The following is a 19,208-nucleotide window of genomic DNA, read 5'->3' as shown; positions in this document are numbered from 1 at the left end:
TCAAACTTTGACTCGAAATAATTAAAATTGCATCAAGTTTTCTTGTCAAATAAAGTATTAATTTTCTGGTCAAAAGAGGGTTAAGAATATGTAATGAAATACGACAGCAGCAACTCCTATGATGCTTGAAGAGCATTAGTATGCAGGGATCGTTACTGCAGGCATGACTAGCTGGACTGCAATTGATTTAAGCCACATATAAACTCATGATTACCCATTCTTCAGTCATATATGTCACATTAGCATAACAACCAGGAGAAACCTGGACGGTAATCAACCGTGTCCTTATTACCATTTGGGTGTAAAATCTGTAACATACATGAGTAGGACAGTTTGTTACGATCACATAAAACAGTTTTAATAGCTGTGTTTCAGCTGCCTGGTCGTATATGTGTGTGTTGAAGTGTGTGTGTGTGAGAGGGAGGTGTCTGGGGGCGGGTTGTTGGAAAGGGGATCTATACCAGGAGGAGGATGGAAGAATGGTTGAATCTCATTAGCAGCATTTTTTTTTCTGATCGTACTGCCATATTGAATTTTCTCAACACGGCGCGACAGTTGTCACCACCTATATCTCGCTAGGAGAGGCTGGAGAGAGGCTGTATACAGTTGGCTTTATGGGGAGAACGAGGTTAGGGGGCAGAAAATGAAGGGTGGGTGCAGATGTGGGAGGCTCTAGTGGCGACGCCATGGTAAAAAGGCAGTTGTACGGCATTGTTGCTCTGCCCTTGATCCTTTACAGATCAAGGTAAAGTAATGATTGTTTCTCCCTCCCCATCCTGGCCTGTTAGTGCTCTGCAGCTGATCCTCTCTTTATCAGGGACTGATTGAGCAGCTCTTCAGATGGTGGATGGCAATGGAGATGGCCCTGAAAGCGTAGATTGCTTCCAGCAGGTGCTGCATTGGTTGTTTTGGTTCCCAGAGCGTCCTGTTCGAGCGAGTTGGAGCAGGTTGGGCTGTCACACGAAGTTAAGCCTGGTCGACTGATAAAAAGATTTGATGTATGCCAACTTGCAGCAATGATAAAATAATCATCAAATGGATTTAAAAGTTTTCTTAGTTGTTTTGCTCATTTAGATTCTAAATTGCATGATTTCAGATTAACATGACAGCAAAACAACATTAAAATAAGACCTAGGAATCTGATCAAGAACCTCAGTTTAATGTCAGTTTAAATTCCATCAAATCCAAATTTGTCTAATGGAATTGTTGATGTAAAGTTTTATTTTACTTTATATCTATAGGCTATATATTTCTTCTAAATGGAATTAATTAGCATTCCATTAATGGTTTCTGTTATTGTTATATGCATCATGTTGCAGTTGTCAGGTTACTATTTTTGTGAGTATGATGCAGCGTTGACTGAAGACATTGGCCAGAATCTGGCAATACCTGCCTGTAATTCTATTTTTCTTCTTTCTTGAGATGTGGCATGGCATGTAAAGTCACTTTTAGGCCAATGGGTTTGCATTTAAAAAATAAACCTGCCAGCAATACAGCTTTATGCAACGTACCTGGTCATTTTATAATTTCAAAGTTGGCTATTTATTTCATTTTATTCTCGAGATTATGTGTTTACCCCTTATTTCTGTGATTGTGTTGAATTTTATGTTTTATGTCTATTCGATGTTATTACTTTCCTGAACAATGCGTAGTAAAGAAATTAAAAGTTTGTACAGTTTCTCTGGGTGTGCGCTGGCGAATAGAACTGATGAGCGCATAAAAAAGGGCTTCATCATTGCTTTGGACAGGAAAGCCAAGCATGCTGTCACAACCCAACTGAGGGTAGGAATTTCCGATTCATACTTCAGTAGTTGCGTCGAAGCTGTCAGCGATTAGTCATTAGTCATTAACTGCATGCGTTTCAAGCTTAGAAATAATAAAAAATCATTAGCATTAAGAATATTCAAGGGATATATGAGATATTTGCTTTGAGAAGTTGAGAAAACGTAAGAGTAATTCCTTTCAACATGAGCACTTCAACGCAACATGAAGCTTTCCGCTGAAATGTTAACTTCCGGGTAACAATAGCGGAAACACTTCTGGCTAGCAAAAAGGCGGATCCCTCTCAGTTACCTTGCTTTTCGGAACTTCTTTTGAGTCTATTTTTACCTGTCATTCATCGGCGGGTCGCGGTTACACGCCTCATTCGGCTAAAACTGCTTTCGTACGAGTTAAAACGACATTTTATTCAGTCTAGTTCTACGACTGTAGTCACTGCGACGACGGAAAGAGTTTTCTAGCTCTTGCTAGCTAACTTTTAACGCACTAGCATTCAACTTGACAACTGCCCTGCGGCAGATCAGGAAAGGAGCAACACCCGGAGCAAACACAGGAAGATGGCAGATAAAGAACTGATGTGGGCATTGACGGCCGGGGACCTGGATGAGGTCAAAGCCAGGCTGCTGACGGTAAGACAACGGTGATTTAACAGTTTTTTCGGTGAGTCATGTGCAACGATTTTCTGACAATTGGTTGCTCAGCTAAAGTAACGAACGGTAGTTAGCTAGTAGGCTGGCTAGCTAGCTAGCGAGGGAGGTACACGGTAGCTGTAGTTGGGTAACATTCAGTTAAGCAATCTACCATTAGCATGTCATTCGGGGTTTGTAACATTATCTGCAACATACGGAGCCATGAGTTAGCTTGAGTTCGTTTCGAAACATTTCGAGGTAGGCGTGACACAGTTAAGTCTAGACTTCGCACATAAGTCTGAATGCCAAGTTAGCATAGATAGCGACATACAGTGCTACTCTTATCTGGGAAATAGGCAGGGGAACGGTGTTTTGTTACCTATCTGGTTCCAGCTATATAACGATAATCATTAACTACCGCTGTACTGTCAACTTGTTTTGGCCATGACTTCGGAGCACGTTTATTTCGGCTAGCAAACGCTATTGTTGCCACTGTCCGCAGAAAGCAACCTGTTGGTAAGCTACACAACTGCATCCGCTTGCCGTGGCACACATTGTTGAAAGACAACAGCTACCGTTGTGTCCATTGTAATGGCAGCAGCACTAGTGACAATAGGTGTTTGCTGTACATGCGTTTTTGGACAATGTTTTTCGTTGTCTGTAGAATTGGGTTTGTTTTAACGTGCTGTGAGATAGCTACGTTTAGCTAATTGCTAACGAATGAACCACCACACGGCCCGGGCTCCAGTAGTGTCTAGTCGCTGGTGGGCGGGGGTCTCAGGTGTAGCAAAGGAGATGGAGGCCCGGCGATGGCAAATCCGGCGGCACCCTCCACTCCGACTTAGCCAGCATTGTCTGTTTGGATGAGACTGATCGGAAAGTCTTTGCCAAGTGTCTGTCTGGGCTTGTGTCCTTGCCTCTAAGGGAGGAGGCATTTTCACTTTTATAAACAGTCCTACCTTAAGTTATTGTAAATGGTGACTTGATGTTTCCTTACAGTTCAGTAACAGCTGTACAATTGTATTTGTGTATTGGATTACTACTTAGCTGTGCTCCATAAATTGCTATACTGTAATATACGCATTTACTTTAGATGTTATGTATTAGGTCACTGACGCAGCATAATATCTTTAAAAAACAATAGATACATTTGAAAAATTACATTTTATTTGTGCCCATCTGAAAAGTGTCCGTCCCAGTTTGTGGTCTAAAATGCATGAAGATACTGTCACTACAATAGTCACAGACTCCATTATATATGTATGTTTTTGCAACTTGTAGATATCAATAGCATCTGGTTGATACTTTCAAGTGTTTCTTTCAAGTTGGAAGGTTTTAATCTTATCTGGTTTACAGGCTAATAAATGAAAGAATCCAAAGTCCACAATTATAGTTGCTGAATTTTGAGCAGAATTAAACTGTAGCATTTGAGAGTCTTAAATTAACAGGGATGAATTTTCCATCCACTAGGAGTATTTCTTCATTTCTGATGGTCATACTGTAAGTCATAGCCATTTCATTATCTACACTGGGTCTTGGTGTAAACAACAGCAGTGCCTCATCTATTTTCTGTAGTGGAAATGAAACTATTTCAATTTTATCAGCCATTGGAGTTGCAGCCATTGAAGGTAATGTTTAAATACTATTAGAAGGGGTTGAGGTTCAGTATCCATCATTGCTAATGGATTCAGGAGAATGGGGTGTGAAAAGAAGAATTGTCTTCAGTATGTTGTACTTGACCTTCAGTGGAGTTTGTGATAAAGGTGAGTGAGTGAGTGGCAATCCAAGGCAGGCAGTGCTGTAGTGGATTATGATATTGTTGCTGAATTAGGGAAAGAGAAATGAGAAACGTGGTAAAGGGGAAATGGAACGAGACACAACAAAGAATTGTTTGTGATTAAATATAGAATTTGTAAAATAAGGTTTGTATCAAAATTAGAAATTGGAAGCACAGGTGTAATACGATGAGTCTATATTAGCCATGCATATTGAACCAGCATCCACAATAACAACCCTAAAACTTGCACATTGCAGAAATGTAGCCATAACTACTAATGTCAGCAACACCTGCACGTTTCCCACCATCACAGATCCAGATGTCTGCTGCAAAAAAGGTCAATTTATAGTTCTGCAGCAGGTAGAGGAATTCAGTAGTTGTGCTATTTCCCTATTCCCTCTGATTTGGGTCTTGGCTGAGTAGATTTTTTCTTAGTTGCCTCAGGGGAACCAGATAACCAAGCCAGCTCTCTTGTCCCCAGATCAGGTGTTTTCATTCAAGGGTCTTGTGTAACAAGATATGCCTATACGTTCCTGAGCCTTTTAACAAATTCCTCAGGTATAGTCTGTTACGAAGGCCCATTTTCTGAGGGAATAAATGTTTTTTTACCCCACTTGCCTCCTTCTTAATCTGGTCAATTAGTTAATTATATACAGTTTATCAGGAAAAGTCTGAGCTGACAGCACCAGGTATGATTGATATGTCTTGCATTCGATATGGTCACTCGAGGGCCACCTGGCATGCACTGAGCTGTGTGTGTGGTTAGTGTGGTAAGGGAACGACGGGGGGTGTTGAGCGTGTCTGTCTTTTTTCTTGGCTGCAGTGTTGACAGTCTGAGGTGTAACAGCAACACAGCAGGGAAGTGAAGGGAAGAGGATGATGCGTGTGATTGTTTGTCAGTGAATTTCAGTGTGAGCTTGTATCAACAGTGAGCTTCCGTTTCAAGTAAAAGGGCCCTTGGATCTCCTTTTAATGCATATTGTTGGCTTGTGACAGAACTGAGTTTGTTTATTTCAGCCCTGTTAATCTGTTGTCTTTCTCTTCCACAGGCTGAGGATGTAAACCGGACCCTGCAGACTGGGAGGAAGCCTCTGCACTTAGCTTCAGACTTTGGTCAGACTGAAGTGGTGGAGTTCCTCATTTCTAAGGGAGCAGATATCAATGTAAGAGCCACAACCACCAGCTCCCATCATAATGTATTGGCATTTATACATTAAAGTGCCTGCGTCTGCTTCCTTTCATAGTCTAAGCCTGTTGTTAAACTGCTTGATTTGGAACGATGGTTATCAGTTTGTTTCAAGTGATGTAGTCTGTTAAAACCAGTTTATCATATCAGCCAGTGTCCATTCTCTCATTCAACAATTGTCTAAACTTGTCAAACTCCACATTTAGTCTGATTGGCCCCTTGAGACTCAATAGTCTCTTCTCTTGATGTTGTAGTGTATTGATCTGTATCCACTTATCCATCTAACAACATTGATATCTATAATTTGAACCTTTTGTTTTATAATATGCAGCTGCTCAGTAACCAGTAGAATTGTACATGCAAAGCAGCATAAATCTCTGAACACCACTACACTTCTAGCGGAGTGTGTATGGTGCTTTTGTGATGCTCAAAGCAGCTGCATTAGCAAAGTGCATGGCACCCAATTGTCTGAGATTGGACACAACAACAGAGCACAGCATCTGAAGGTCCGGTCTTCAGACACAAGGATTTAAAGTTCTATCAACATACAGTTTTTGTCTTGGCTCCCAAGCCTAAAAATGTTAAAGTAACTGTCGATTTCTCTCTGAAACCATGTGATGTTGAAATGCAGCTTGCTTGCTTATAATTTCTGGACCTGATAAGGGAAAAGAACAAAAACAAGAAACTCTCTCACAGGAGTTCTTTTCATTTGCCCCTGTGTAGGATTGCAGCTGTGCCTATGATCTGCTGATAAATGAAGCTATTCTCCAAAAATTCTGTCTTTCTCCATTTTTTCTGTCCACCACTCAATGCTTTCCCACTCGCTCCCCCCACAGGCATTAGACAAACACGGGTTGAGTCCACTGATGTTTGCCTGTTTCGAGAGTCACGTCTCCTGTGTCAAGGTCCTGCTTGAAAAGGTTGGTACTTTGATTTGAGCTTTGATGCTTAACTAATGCATCTGCACACAGAAGTGCACTGCTGTCCTTCCCCTGTGCATGTTGATGTGTCAGAGGCTCAGTGTGAGCCATGAGTGCTGATGAGGTAACTCCTTGGACAAAAGGCCCTTTAACATAGTCATGTGGAGGCTGTGCTGGAATGTTCACAGAACATGACATAGTATTGCTGCTCTTCACTTGTTTTGTGTCCGTGTTTTTAAACATTTTCATTCATAGGTGCACAGGCCTCCATCTAAACTTTCTGCCCCATCCTTCCACCTCAGCCTCCCTTTTAACTCCACCTCAGTCAGAGAGATGCATGTGGGCATATGCAGCTCAGCTGTGAGGAGAGCGACAACACCAAGTCATGAACAGCTGGCATAGGCTGCAGCAGTGCAACTTAATAACACGCAAACAATAATGAATGTCCAATCCATCCAGTGCCATCCAGCAGAGGAAAACAAATTTGTTCAGCTCCATCACAGTCAAATACAAAGCCTCAGTTGCAGATGGAGGAGCTTTCTTTCCGAAAGTCAGTACTTCTGCTTCCGCATCTTACCTAAATGTTTGTCTCAGAAATACACGCAGGCCCCTTATCTACATATAAATGACAGATCTTCTTGTCATCTAGGCTGGTGGAGTTCTGTTTCACCACAACCCAAATAAACCAGACTGCAGTGGAATTGATGCCCCTGTAGACAATGAATGTCACACAAACAGGGGGCCACAATAGCTACTTGTCTTTCAGTGCCTCCCTCAGTTCTTTGTCTCTGGTATTCCTTTGTCATTTAACACTTATATGCTTCATTTGAATAACACACAAAAAATAATGGTCAGTTTTACTCTCTTGCTTAATACTTAACAGCACAAGTTCAGCACCACTATAAGAGAGGAGCCGATAACTTATAGGACTGCATGATGTCATGTAGATGGCTCGCACGCTGTACTGTCAAAGTCTGCTGCAAACCAATATGTGTATATGAGAGGGAGAGATAGATATTTGGGGGCTGAGCGAGCAGCTGTCTGCCAGCCAGGCTAAATGAGGCAGGGTAAATGAAAGCCCCTCTACAGAGTTGTTTCACGGTGGCATCATCTTGGCTCAACGAAAGTAATGCGAAGAGGGGAGGGGGGCATTCACAAGCTAAGTCACACTACCGATTAGGGAAGTCATTTTTTGCACTCTATACAATTCCATATGCACCATTCAGGCAGACTTTTCAATCAGTTCACAGTTTCAGCCGCACTTTGAGGCAGACATTTGTATGGGAAACACCGGTGTTCGGTTAGAGAGACACTTGCGCGGTACTCCACTGCTTACTTATTCCTGTTGGCATCGGCTGTATTAATCTCCCATTTTCATCAACACAGCCGCACGCCCCGGCCCTCGCATCAACAAGCCAGCAGAGTCTTGCAAGCATTCGGCCAGCAGCTGGCCGGCAGCTGGCTACTGCTGTCAGCTGGCCGTCAGTGCAGTTGGCTCAAAGATGAACCAAAAGAAGCAGCCAATGCCAACAGGAAGAAAATAGCAGTTCACTACTCAGTAAGTTCTTTCCTGTAAAAGTTGCTTGGGTAACATTGGCAGCATGGGCAGGTAAATCATTGATTTAAACTTCTGCTTGACACAAAACTGTTGCTTCGTTGTCGTTGTCAGTATTTTTTTTTTAATCATGGGCTTATGTTATTGTGCTAACAAGTTGGTAGAAAGATGCCTTGGTTTTCTGATATTGGGGATGCCTCGGCCTTTCCTTGGAGGTAGGTTTCCTGAGAAGGAGGAAGTACATGCTGTAGTTCAAGATGAGATCTGACCTGTTTGCTAGATGATGCATTTACGTACATAGGAGTTTTTAATATCATATGGTCGAATGTCACCCCCACATAACAGTGCTAGGCTTTGGGTTTATTATCAGCAGACTGGCTCTTATGAAAATTAAGTGTTTATTATTGACTGCAGTCATTTTCTTTTATTTCCCTTGCTACCAGTCATATACCTACAGCAACAGCACATCCCCCTGAAAGCCAGTAGCTCTTCTCCTCCTTCTGCTATGCAAGTACCACCTCCGCTTTGGAAATGAGAGCCCCTTGGGTGGACCTTAAAAAGCCTTTATTATTTATGATTTCATGCGAGACAAGACAGCTCATCTGAACGGGGATTAGGGTGGAAGGCGAAGATACAAGCAGACCCACGGGTTTGCTCCTCTCATGGCTCTGTACTCATCTCCACTAAGCACCAACAAGGATTAACACTCAGATGCAGCCAAAAGGTCATCAGTCACCACAGGGACTAGATCTCAATACATGAACCCCTGGCAGCTCTTAAAACTCGCCATGTGCCTTAACCCGAGATGACTAGATCGTCCCTCAGCCACACATTGACTGTGCTGCTGCATATCCACTCTATCTGGCAACACCTGTAGCACCACAGCCCCCACCTTGCAGTGGATAAAAGGAGCCCGCTGAGAATACTGAATTGTGAGTGTTCGACTGTCGGACGTGTTTGTGTTTGCAGACAAAATGGCTCAGCTCCCCGTCGCATCACGGGAGCAGACCCCTGCCCCCAGACTGCGTGCTGTGCTGCTGTTGGCAATGAATTATGAAAGGCCATTTTAACCCCAATAGGTGACCCAGCTGATCACGGCGGAGAGTGCTGACTACAGCCTGCAGAGATTCACCAGTTAATTTTAAGTCCACAGTGAAAGGGCACACAGGCAAACATACACACAACTTTGTCTCCTATGAGGAACTATGTACATGACTATGAAGAACCGCAGTATTATTTTATCACGTCAGTTCCCATTGTTGCCCTGTCTTCTAAACTGGACCCTGTAAGGTGTTGTTATTCTTGTGTGTGTGTGTCCTTGATACTAAGTAGGGTTGGCCATTTATTTTTCTCACTGTAGTCCACATGTAAGAATTTTAAAGTACCAAAAGTTCCAGTGGGCTTTAACAATTCGACAAGCTAAATTCTTTTTCTTTAGGAGGAGGGAGGGCACGGTCTACAGGCCTGTAGGCGCAAAAACTAGGGCGATAAAATATTTTTGGATTCCTCTTCTGTATCGTTTCTTTTCTGGTGATGTGATGCAAAAAATTGGGAGTACACTTTGCTACGGTCACTGAAAGGGTAACTAGTAATGAGCAAAATAAGATATATAGGCATTTTTCCCATAAAAAAAGTATTAGTTTAATATTCATTCCCTCCTGGTCATTTTTAATTCTCTGTCACATCACACGCGCACTTAAAATGCACAAAAACAAATCACAGACACCCAAACAGCAGTGCACCATAGATCCATTTCTTCTCACTTTATCTAACTTTATCGACCATATACACGCACACACAGACTCTCTGTCTTGTAATACAAAGTACTCATAACCACTTATGCATAAAGAGTTCAACATTTTGCCAGTTTGCTGTAGCTGTTGATGTTCCGCTCCATTCAGGCCGTGATTGGTTGGCTCACGAAAAGTGAAATTGACGAGTGTGAAAAGTTGGACATGTTTACTTTCAACAAAAGGCACCTGATATAGCTATGTAGCCAGCCAGCCAAACCCAGACCTTGCTTATCTAATCCTTATTGTCTGCTCTCTTATGGCTTCTGCTGCAAAGCTAAAGACTAACAGTTGAACTGGTATCGCTGGGCCCAGTCAGCTGCTCCCTCTCCTCTCTGCTGCTGGTGCCTTCAAGCTCACTACGCTCATCTGTTTAACTGCTAACGAAGGTAAAAGTGATTTGTTGTCAACCTGACCCGCTGGGATTTCTCTCTGTGTTCCTGATGGTTGAGTTGACTTCTTGACTTTTTTGCAGAGCGAATCAATCGTTTGTTGAATGTCCCCTTCGTTTAGTCACCACCGTAACTAACCCTGGCTGTCAGCGCAAATTCCTAATAATATGAATTGCTCTCATGGATTGGTCATACACACCAAAAATGGGCACGACGCACAGGAGGAATGAATTTTTTGTTCCCTTTCTACCTTGAGCACTGCTGTTGTAAAATGGTGCAAGGTGTCTGTAACCTGTAATACCATTTCCTAATCTTTCAGCAATCCCTTAATTTGGAAATCGTAATTACTGTTAAGACGTTTTTTAAACAATGGAACATGTCCGTGTGAAACCCAGTCAGCCTAAATTACTCTCTACCTCACATTCAAGGTTTGGTGCAGCTCCTTAACCCCTGCCATATATATTTATTTCAACCATAGCCCAGTTGACACAGCTTGCTCCAACACAGGTATTGATTTTCCTTTTAATTTATTTATTTGTTGCTGGATGTTATAACATTTGCCCTCACAAATTGGTAATGTTTGGCTACTGCCAGCAACTCAATAATCAGATGTAAGCATTGCATTTTAAGTACATTTTGAGTGACACTCAGACCCAATATTTGAAGACTTATGCATGGGAGACCTTTCAATTCCGTTCGCTTGTGGCATAATGAAAACTTAATGGACATTCTGGCAGGTCAGTGGCATTACGTTGCTGACCCAGTGCTGATTTGTATTGCTCCATAATCCATGATGATGATGATGCATCTCCGTTTGACTGGAGGACACCCTGGGAGTCTATTCTTATTCATTAGGCTGTGTCTCACTTGGCCACTAGCTTCCCTTTGACTGAATAATGTTTGGAGAGTCAGGTGTTCACAAGGGGTCATTATTCAAGTTGGGGAAAGCTCATTAATGTAAGTGGTGTCAAGAGTATGGCACTGAGCTGGATGGTCATTGGGGATGGCATAGTGGTACAGGGAGGAGTATGGGCCAGAGCTATTATTGTAACTGTACCATAAATACCCACAGGGAGTATCAATGTGTGGCAGACCCTCAAGAATACTGTACAGGGCAATTCAAGTGTTTGGTTTTCATTATGAGATTGTTCCACCTCAAATATGGTGGTATACAGAAGGTATATAATTGTATTTGTCAGACAGACGCCTTGTTTGTTCCCAGGTAAGAGCAGTATTGATGGTGAAAGAACTCAGGTCAAGGCGTAATGCTGTTTCCTGGCATCTAAATGAGGCCTGTAGAGTCGGTTACTAGGTATGGTCTTGAACCAGCAACTAATGACTTCCCCAGAGCTGGAGAAATGAGGGAGGGGAAGAGAAAGCTTCCTCCTATCTTCCCGTCCTTCCCTTCACCCCCTCAACTCCCTAGAGTGGAGAGCACAATGATTGGTTACCAGGTACCTGATATGAATCAGTCAGCAGCTATTGGAAAAGTGGCACTGCTGGTACTTTATCACTGTTTATTCTTGGATAAGCAGTGTTATTACAGATGGACAAAATAACCGTTCATATCATAAAACTATTAAAGTATTATCGGAGTGGAGGGATCCAGGTGTCCCCAGAGGAATCTGGCCTGTTCTAGATGAGATGAGACAAGATGAATTACATTGAAAGAACCCTCTGTGTATTGAAATTTGAAGACCTGGACACCAAAGCCGCCATAAGTGAGTCTCGCATTTCACACTGTACTCATGTGTCCTGAATTTAAATTGATGCTACACTGCATCATGTTTTCATGTCTGTTATGAATGCAGTGAATACAAAAGTCAAGACTAATTTTATGCAAGATGATTTACAGCTCTTTGTCTGGACCTGTTGTCCAGCACTCCAGGAAGTTACAGTTCTTAAGCATGAAGTGGTCTGGCACATACAGACTAGACGCCCATATTAAACAAACATACAGTGTTCAAGAGCTTTGGAGGTGCTGTTGCGTGGATTTTGTTATCTTTGGAGAGACCCAGGTTGGCTGTTTTCCCAGTTCCAGTCTTTGTGCTAAGCCAAGTTAGCCTGTGGCTGGCGGTGGCTTCTCCTGTCAAACTTTTCCTTTAAAGTCTCTAAAAGGCATGTCTAATCCTGTCAAATTTGGGTATTTTTGTTTAAAACACTCTTTTCAGTAGTGAAAATCTACCACGATGGGACTTGGGTCACCAGTCACTATAGTTCAAATGTTGCACAACAGGGCTTTAACATGACTGGACTGTTGACAGGTGCACACTTCATAGAAATGTGTAGCATGTTATGAATTGGCAAAGCCCTCTCTTACTTTGTCTTTCGTCCCCTTCCCAATTAGAGATGCAGATCTGACAGGTTACCCGCTCTGCTCTGTTGAATCTTTCCTGCTCGGGATGCACTGTGATGCTCCTGCGGCATGGAATATGCACCCAGACAACCATCCTCACATTGCTGGGCTCTTGAACTGGGTCACATTGTTTGATGGCTTGCTTCTCCACGCAACAATAGACTCTCTCTGCCTTGGCTTTGTAAGCCCTTTGCTAAGAGGCTAAAGTTGGCAGGCCAAACAAAGGGACGTCTCTCCACTACATCCCCCTCCACTCCTCTATTGCCCATTGAATCTACATGTGCATTCAACCCGTTGCCTGTCTCGTTCTCTCTTTTTTCACATTTGTTTTTTGTCCTTTGTAATCGGAATGATTGCGTCCACTCCCATCTTTTTCACATTCTTTCTGTTATCCTTCAGAGCTCAAATGATGTGTGCCTCGGCCTCTGTGACTTTGTTTTGCATGTGCTGTCTGGATAAAGACAGGCTGACAGGCAAGTTATTAGTGACTGAGTTAGGGAAAAATCAAAGTGACAGAAGTTTTGCCTTAGACTTGGAGATTGTCCTTTAGTTAATCGATCATGGATGGTGTCATTCTGTCAGATTTTTTTTATTTAATGCTAAAATCGGTTGCTAGATATGCTTTGGCAGCCATTAAGATTCCCGGTGGTCTGCCCAAGAAAAGTCTGTGCACTGTCATAATTATCTATATCTATATTATCTGTCAATATGTGGCTATGAATCTTAATACTGTGGCGGGCTCCCGCCAGTTAAAGGATGTATGGGAAACCCTGCGTTAAAAATCTGTCTCTTCGGCGGACACAGAACATCAGAAAGGGTTTGCTAGCTGAACTGCTAACCTTAAAGTGACTGTGGCATGACTTGCAACAGTCCAAACAAGGAAGTAGTCTGCTGGAAATGTCTTAATATGTGGCCGACAGCCAGCACTTGTGGAAGGCACTGTCGGGGCCTGTGGAGGCAAGAGTTATAGGAAGCGTTGTAGGCACGGAGTGACCAAGCCATGTACAATGTAGAGCCAACAGTATGCTGGCGTACATTGCTGCACTCTTAGGACTGTAGGCTCATGGTTGACCACCCCGATAAAGCCCTTTTCCACACCAGCAGCTTCGCCAGGGGCCAAGCAGCCACATCAGGAACTCAGGAACCTTACTTGTGCAACAGGTCTAGTTCCTGAGCCATAGAGAGCTAAATTTCTGACTTTTAAGTCAAGGCTGGCCTCTGTTCCACAAACTGCTTTATCTCAGTCTCACTGACGGTTTCCTTCCTCCACTTTCTGAAAAAGTGAAATGAATTCTGGTGTCAGCTAGCTATCTATATTTAAGATAGATGGCCATCGGCTACAGCACTTGGCGTTTGAAGTCCAATGTTTGCGACTTTGACAAAGTTGAGAACGTCCTGCTTGAGGGCAAGTTCATAAAAGAGAGTGAATGGGTGCCAATCGCCACGAAGAGCTCTTTTGATTGGACTTGGAAAAAAGTGCTCTGGAGTTGACCATCTTAACCTCTGCATGTCATCTACGTGGCTCTATGGCAGACAGCCATAAGACACTTCATTTGAAAAGAGTCTATAGATTCAAGTCTGAACCCCTGGCTCCATGAAGAGGGGCTGGCATCATACTGTGAGGAGAATGCACCTACTAAGCATATTTAATATTCATGTACCCTCTCCTCCACAGGGAGCTGACAAAGACCAAAAATTACCGGACGGCACAACTGTCTCTGAAGCCATCGAGAACGCTGACATAAAGGCTCTGCTCAAGTGAGACACCACAGTGCGGGAGGTGGCTAGACAGGTGGGTGAACGGACAGACAGATGGATGCAGTGGTCCCCTGACAGAAGATGGACTTGCCCCTTTTACCCTGATCAACCTCTGTCTTAACACTGCTTTTGTCTGTTTGTTGGGGGTAATTTTGTCTGTCTGGTGATTTCCTTTACTTTGTTTTTTTTTTTTTTTCCCCTCCCTCCTTCTTCTGTTCTCCAAGTTTTTTGAGATAGGGCTCTCTCTTCCTTTGGCCTCTGTTACTAGCCATATAACAGAAGGACTTGTCAGTTATGTCTCCCTTAGGGACCAAACACTGGGGGAGTGCTCTCACACCTGGGACCCAGAACACTGCTCAAACTAGAAATCACTTGCTAATGTAAACGCAAAGCCTAGCACTTAAATACACATTTTATACGCAATTCTCTCTTAAAACTCTAAAGGAATCAAACGGTAATAGATCAGTAGCGTGTTCACATTTTTTACTACTTCAATATAAGTATTGTATGGCGAGGACTTAATCTCATGACCAGTAATTGCACTGTACTATATTAGATAGAGTGAAAGAAAGGTTGTAAAGTTTCAGTATATTAACATTTAATTGTGTGTGGCCTCTTCCTCTACCTTGATTTGTTTTTTAACGGACCCAAACTGTCCCTCAAATCTCGAAATTTTGGAACGTTGGTTGAGAGAGGCCCAGAGGTCAGATTTTTCCTTTTCTACTTGGCATATCACTTACATATCAGATGGTGTTTTTTGACCAATTTCATGTTGGTAATGCATAAAAGATATTCTGTACTCTTCGACCAATCACCATGCTGGCTACCAGAAAGACTTGAATGTTGCAGTTTTAATAATCTGTTACTGAATCCCCTTTAGAAGCAATGTTTGCAGCACATAGCAGAATAAGGAATTTTAGAAACGTGTTAATTTTGTCATCCCTGCAGTGAGATTTCAGAGCAAAATTCCCTTTTTGTTGCAGCTTCTGTGTGTATTTTGTAATTGACGGGTCTGGGGACTCTGATGGGTAAATGGGGGTTAGAGTTGAAACTGGATGGTGGGGGCTGTTGGTATTCCCCTTGCCTTGGTTGTGGTTAGAAGCCCTGCCTGTTTTGCTGCATGTTGAAATTGCCTCTGCTTTTAAGCTATGAAATGGTCGCTGGTCTCTCTTGGTTGCTTTAAAATGAATAACTACAGTGTAATGGACAAAAAAGATGCTCTTGCTGACTTTGTTGTGACAAAAAGTCTGTAAAAACATAAATAAAAATATCGAGAAAAAATGTTTGTCATCTGAACTTAATTTCTAACTTAATCAGGTTAAGTGTGAAATGAAATCACCCATAATGTTTCCTGGTGCTAAACCAAGAACTACATCAGCTTTTAAAAACACTATAGCTCTTTAATTTACTCAGAATTTGTCCCCTTGTATTAACGCTCCTTTTATTGTGAGATAATGTTGAGTCACTCATTCCTCTGTTGTCCAGTGCCATAGAATCAGATGAATAACGGGTAATTTTCTAGTACAAGGGACATCATGGCAGTTTTACCCTCGGTGCTCTCGTAGCCTTTGGCAATCTAATCAGCATCTGTGAACTTAAGCAACTCTGTCCCAAATGTTGAAAAAACCACACACTCTAATCTTTGTTGTCATCCCAATCTATTGCCTCGAGCTGTTCCATTATGAATCACAGACTGCCTTTGACTCCCACTAGATTCGTCTGAATGCCTGGATTCAAATAAACTCTATATTATAATGGGCCAGTCAGTTCTAATACAGAAAATGCACCACAATCTACAGAAAATTCTAGCAGTCATACAAAGTATCGTCATAGTCAGTTTTTATCAGTGTGACCGCTGCATCAGGAACTCATGTCTCATGAGCAGAACAGAACTGGAACTATTGGAACCAGTTGCATTGTCAAAAACATGTACTTTTCTGAACAAAACTTAGTAAAATTATGAAACCTTTAATTGTTGTGAGCTACTTGCTAAATGCTGATTTGGCACCTGTTGCATTGTTCAGCCCACATTGCACTCTGAAAAATGAGCTTGTTGAGAGCCATGGAAGGTCAGAATTCTTTTCCCAGCCAAGAACTGGACTTTAACGGACCAAGAAGGACAACAGTGTTATTGTGGCGAGTACTCTTCCGGGGTTCTGCCCTGTGGACTTGGGACGAGCTCAGCATGGCGTGGCCTTGCAGTTCACCAGACGGACCATCTGGTGACCAGAGGAGAAGAAATCGAGCACACAAACAATCGCGCTGCCTGATAATTTTAGAGCTACTTTGCAATCATACCAGTTCCTCTCACCTCTGACCACTCTGACAGGGAGACAAGGGGAAATAGAAATTCTTCTCTTCCAGTGTTGTAAAACATCATGCGATAATTGCTAATCCTTTTTGACATGTATTCAATTGAAAACAAGACAGTATATTTAAAGTTTTACCTCATCAAAACTGATTTTTGCAAAGATATGCTTCCTTTATGCTACACCACACTTGATTCAAAACTTTAAAGGACAACTGTGTAGGATTTAAAGGGATCTGTTGGTAGCAATGGAATATAATACTGATAATGATGTTTTGATTAGAGGATAATCACCTCAAACTAGGAATCATTGTGTTTTTCTTAACTTACAATGAGCTGGTCCTCTTCCACGGAGTCCGCCATGTTGCACCGCCATGATTCTACAGTAGCCCTACAAGGACAAATCAAACATTGGCTCTAGAGAGGGCCTTTTGTGTTTCCACCTTACCTGAAGGCCACCGTAGATCCTCCTGCACTGCTACATGCCACTAAATCCTACACACTGGACCTTTAAATCCTATATAAGACATTTATGGCTACAGCACCATCAAAATGGCAAATTCTGGATGTCTTGTGAGTCACGTCAGACGCACTTCCCTGAACTTCAGCCTTCATTTGGAATGTTTGGAATTCATGGGATCTCGACCAGAATTTACAATGAAGTCGTGAAGGTTTGAACGCTGCTTGCCTGCATGATGCAAGTTTGCGACGATGGACCTGCCAAAGAGTCTGTGGGATAGAAGCGAGTGGGAGAAATCAATATAGGCATGTAACAGAGCTGTGGCATGTGGTGAAGGGTTGCATCAGGACCTGTCAAACAAGCACATCCAGAGGGAAGCTGCAGACTGAGACATGGCGAGAGAGGCCTGTGAAGTGCTCCATGAACTGCTTTGTTAATCACACAGACACATGCCTCTCTAGGCCACTTGCCATGTTTGTATACTCACGCCTGAGAACAAAGACAAATCAATTACTGCAATGTGGGCAAACATCGAGATAAAATGACTTGGCCACGTTTTGACAGCCTCGTCTGCCCGCTCCCACCTCCCAACCCGTGCCATCCTATTTCTGCTCATTTAAATTACTTTCAAAGTGAACGACCGGGGGAAAACTGAGGTCCGCTCTTGGTTGACAGTGACATTCTCGGAATATAAAAGACCCCATTTTTCCCTTTGTCGAGCCAGCAAATAATCTTGATGTCTGCAGAAGAAAGCCTGCAGTTCGGGCTGATGATAAATGTGAAATGAATCATTGGCAATACATTTTCATTTAGTCTTTGAATTGCTTTTCTTTTTGAATTGCTGCACTGGCTCCCTGGGCGATTCCCGGGCTTTCAGGGAGGCACTAATCCTGCTCGGGATCATCAGTTTAGTATCATGTTTACACTCTGTATGGAACACAGCGGTCATGCACTGTGCAGATGCACTGATTCCCAAACCTCCTTTTATTTATTTACTCCAAAAACAACCAAGAATGTGGAAGAATATTCCATAAATCACAGGAAGTGTAATGAGAAGTCGCAGGTGACTTCACTTGAACTCTGCTCCCACCTGCTGTTTTCCAAAGAAAACTGCGGGAAGTTATCCGCTGAATCTGAGGGAATTTTTCCGCACATGCATGCAGCCGCAGTTTTTATTTAAACAGTATTTAACACTGAAGATATAATTCAACGCCGCGCTGCCTTCACATAGACTCAGAAAACTGATTGTCTCTACAGTATTTACCAGATGCAGCAATTAGCACATGTGTGCCCACAGACATGCATGCACAGATATGTATGCCGTACCCAAACACACACTCTCTGTGTGTGTGTGCGTGTGTGTGTGTGTCTCATCTGGTTTATTTTTTTCCGCACAGTTGCTGCGGAGACTTTATGTGGCGCTGCCCTTGTGATCAACCAGCTCAAAATGGTGGTTAATGAAGTAGCAAATCCAAATCATTAGCATAATTAATATGGACTCCTGATTGCCTTTTGGGTATCTCTCCCTCCCTCCCTCTCATCTATTATTGACTCCTTGTCTTGTGCATTAGTTGAGCTTATGACTGATTTTCAGCAAATCTATAACTTATTTCCCCAGTTGTAGTTCAGCAGTCACGTGACCTGAAGGTGAGCCAAGCGTGAAATCAACCATTAAACCCAAGGAGTCCAACAAATTGAAAACCGCTGTACATTCTTTGATTGAAGATTTGTATTTAGGTCATTGTTGTATTTGGTTTTAATAAGGCTTGTATAGCTGCGGGGACGAGGGCGTAATCGCCACAGGCGACGGAGAGGTCACGTCCGCTGCAAAAGTATGAAAAATGCTAATGCTAGCTCATTTGTTGCCCTCAAAATTCAGACCATGCCGCGTGGTCACTGAGCTCCTTCCTCTTCGTGTTGGTTAACATGTCAACAAGCAACGGTGGCCACGTTTTCCGTCCTCCGTGCACAGTCGATCACTCACAGTTCCACCGTACAGTCTGTTTAAAACCACTGGTGAGCATGTTAAATATACGCCAGCATGTCCGGTTGGGCGTTCCTCTGCGTCTGCAGGATGATCCGTTCAGTCTGCAGTTCTGTGCACCAGAGTGTGCATCGACTGTGGTGCGCTCTAAATCCTGTGTGTGCAGCTGCTGGTTGAAGAGTTACCGCTTAAAATGCAGAGAAACACTTGGCATTCTGTCGTTTTTACTACACAGAGAGAGACCTGGCCAGCTACCATAGGCACGATAACACTGTAAATCATTTATTGAGGCTTTAGTCTGTGCATCCAAAAAT

At 42.8% G+C, this 19,208-nt stretch overlaps 1 protein-coding gene across 1 annotated transcript; it reads left to right on the top strand.

The window, feature by feature from the left end:
- The first annotated feature begins 2,037 nt into the window (after positions 1-2,037).
- On the top strand, positions 2,038-15,421 carry mtpn (myotrophin). Its single transcript, XM_041964013.1, has 4 exons — positions 2,038-2,408; positions 5,235-5,348; positions 6,208-6,291; positions 14,060-15,421. The coding sequence occupies exons 1-4, from the start codon at positions 2,337-2,339 to the stop codon at positions 14,144-14,146; spliced, it is 357 nt and encodes a 118-aa protein (XP_041819947.1). The 5' UTR covers positions 2,038-2,336; the 3' UTR covers positions 14,147-15,421.
- Positions 15,422-19,208: the final 3,787 nt, after the last annotated feature.

The sequence above is a fragment of the Chelmon rostratus genome, chromosome 22 (genome assembly GCF_017976325.1).
Source record: "Chelmon rostratus isolate fCheRos1 chromosome 22, fCheRos1.pri, whole genome shotgun sequence".
Lineage (NCBI taxonomy): Eukaryota > Metazoa > Chordata > Actinopteri > Chaetodontiformes > Chaetodontidae > Chelmon > Chelmon rostratus.
The sequence above is the reverse complement of the archived record's forward strand: the minus strand, read 5'-3'. Positions and strand labels throughout refer to the sequence as shown.

What these genes read in the sequence shown, in the direction of transcription:
- mtpn (XM_041964013.1), top strand. Translation starts at nt 2,337, where the DNA reads ATGGCAGATAAAGAACTGATGTGGGCATTGACGGCCGGGGACCTGGAT. An exon ending in TCAAAGCCAGGCTGCTGACG is followed by an intron (nt 2,409 to 5,234) that starts GTAAGACAACGG and finishes TCTCTTCCACAG; the next exon opens with GCTGAGGATGTAAACCGGAC. An exon ending in CTAAGGGAGCAGATATCAAT is followed by an intron (nt 5,349 to 6,207) that starts GTAAGAGCCACA and finishes CTCCCCCCACAG; the next exon opens with GCATTAGACAAACACGGGTT.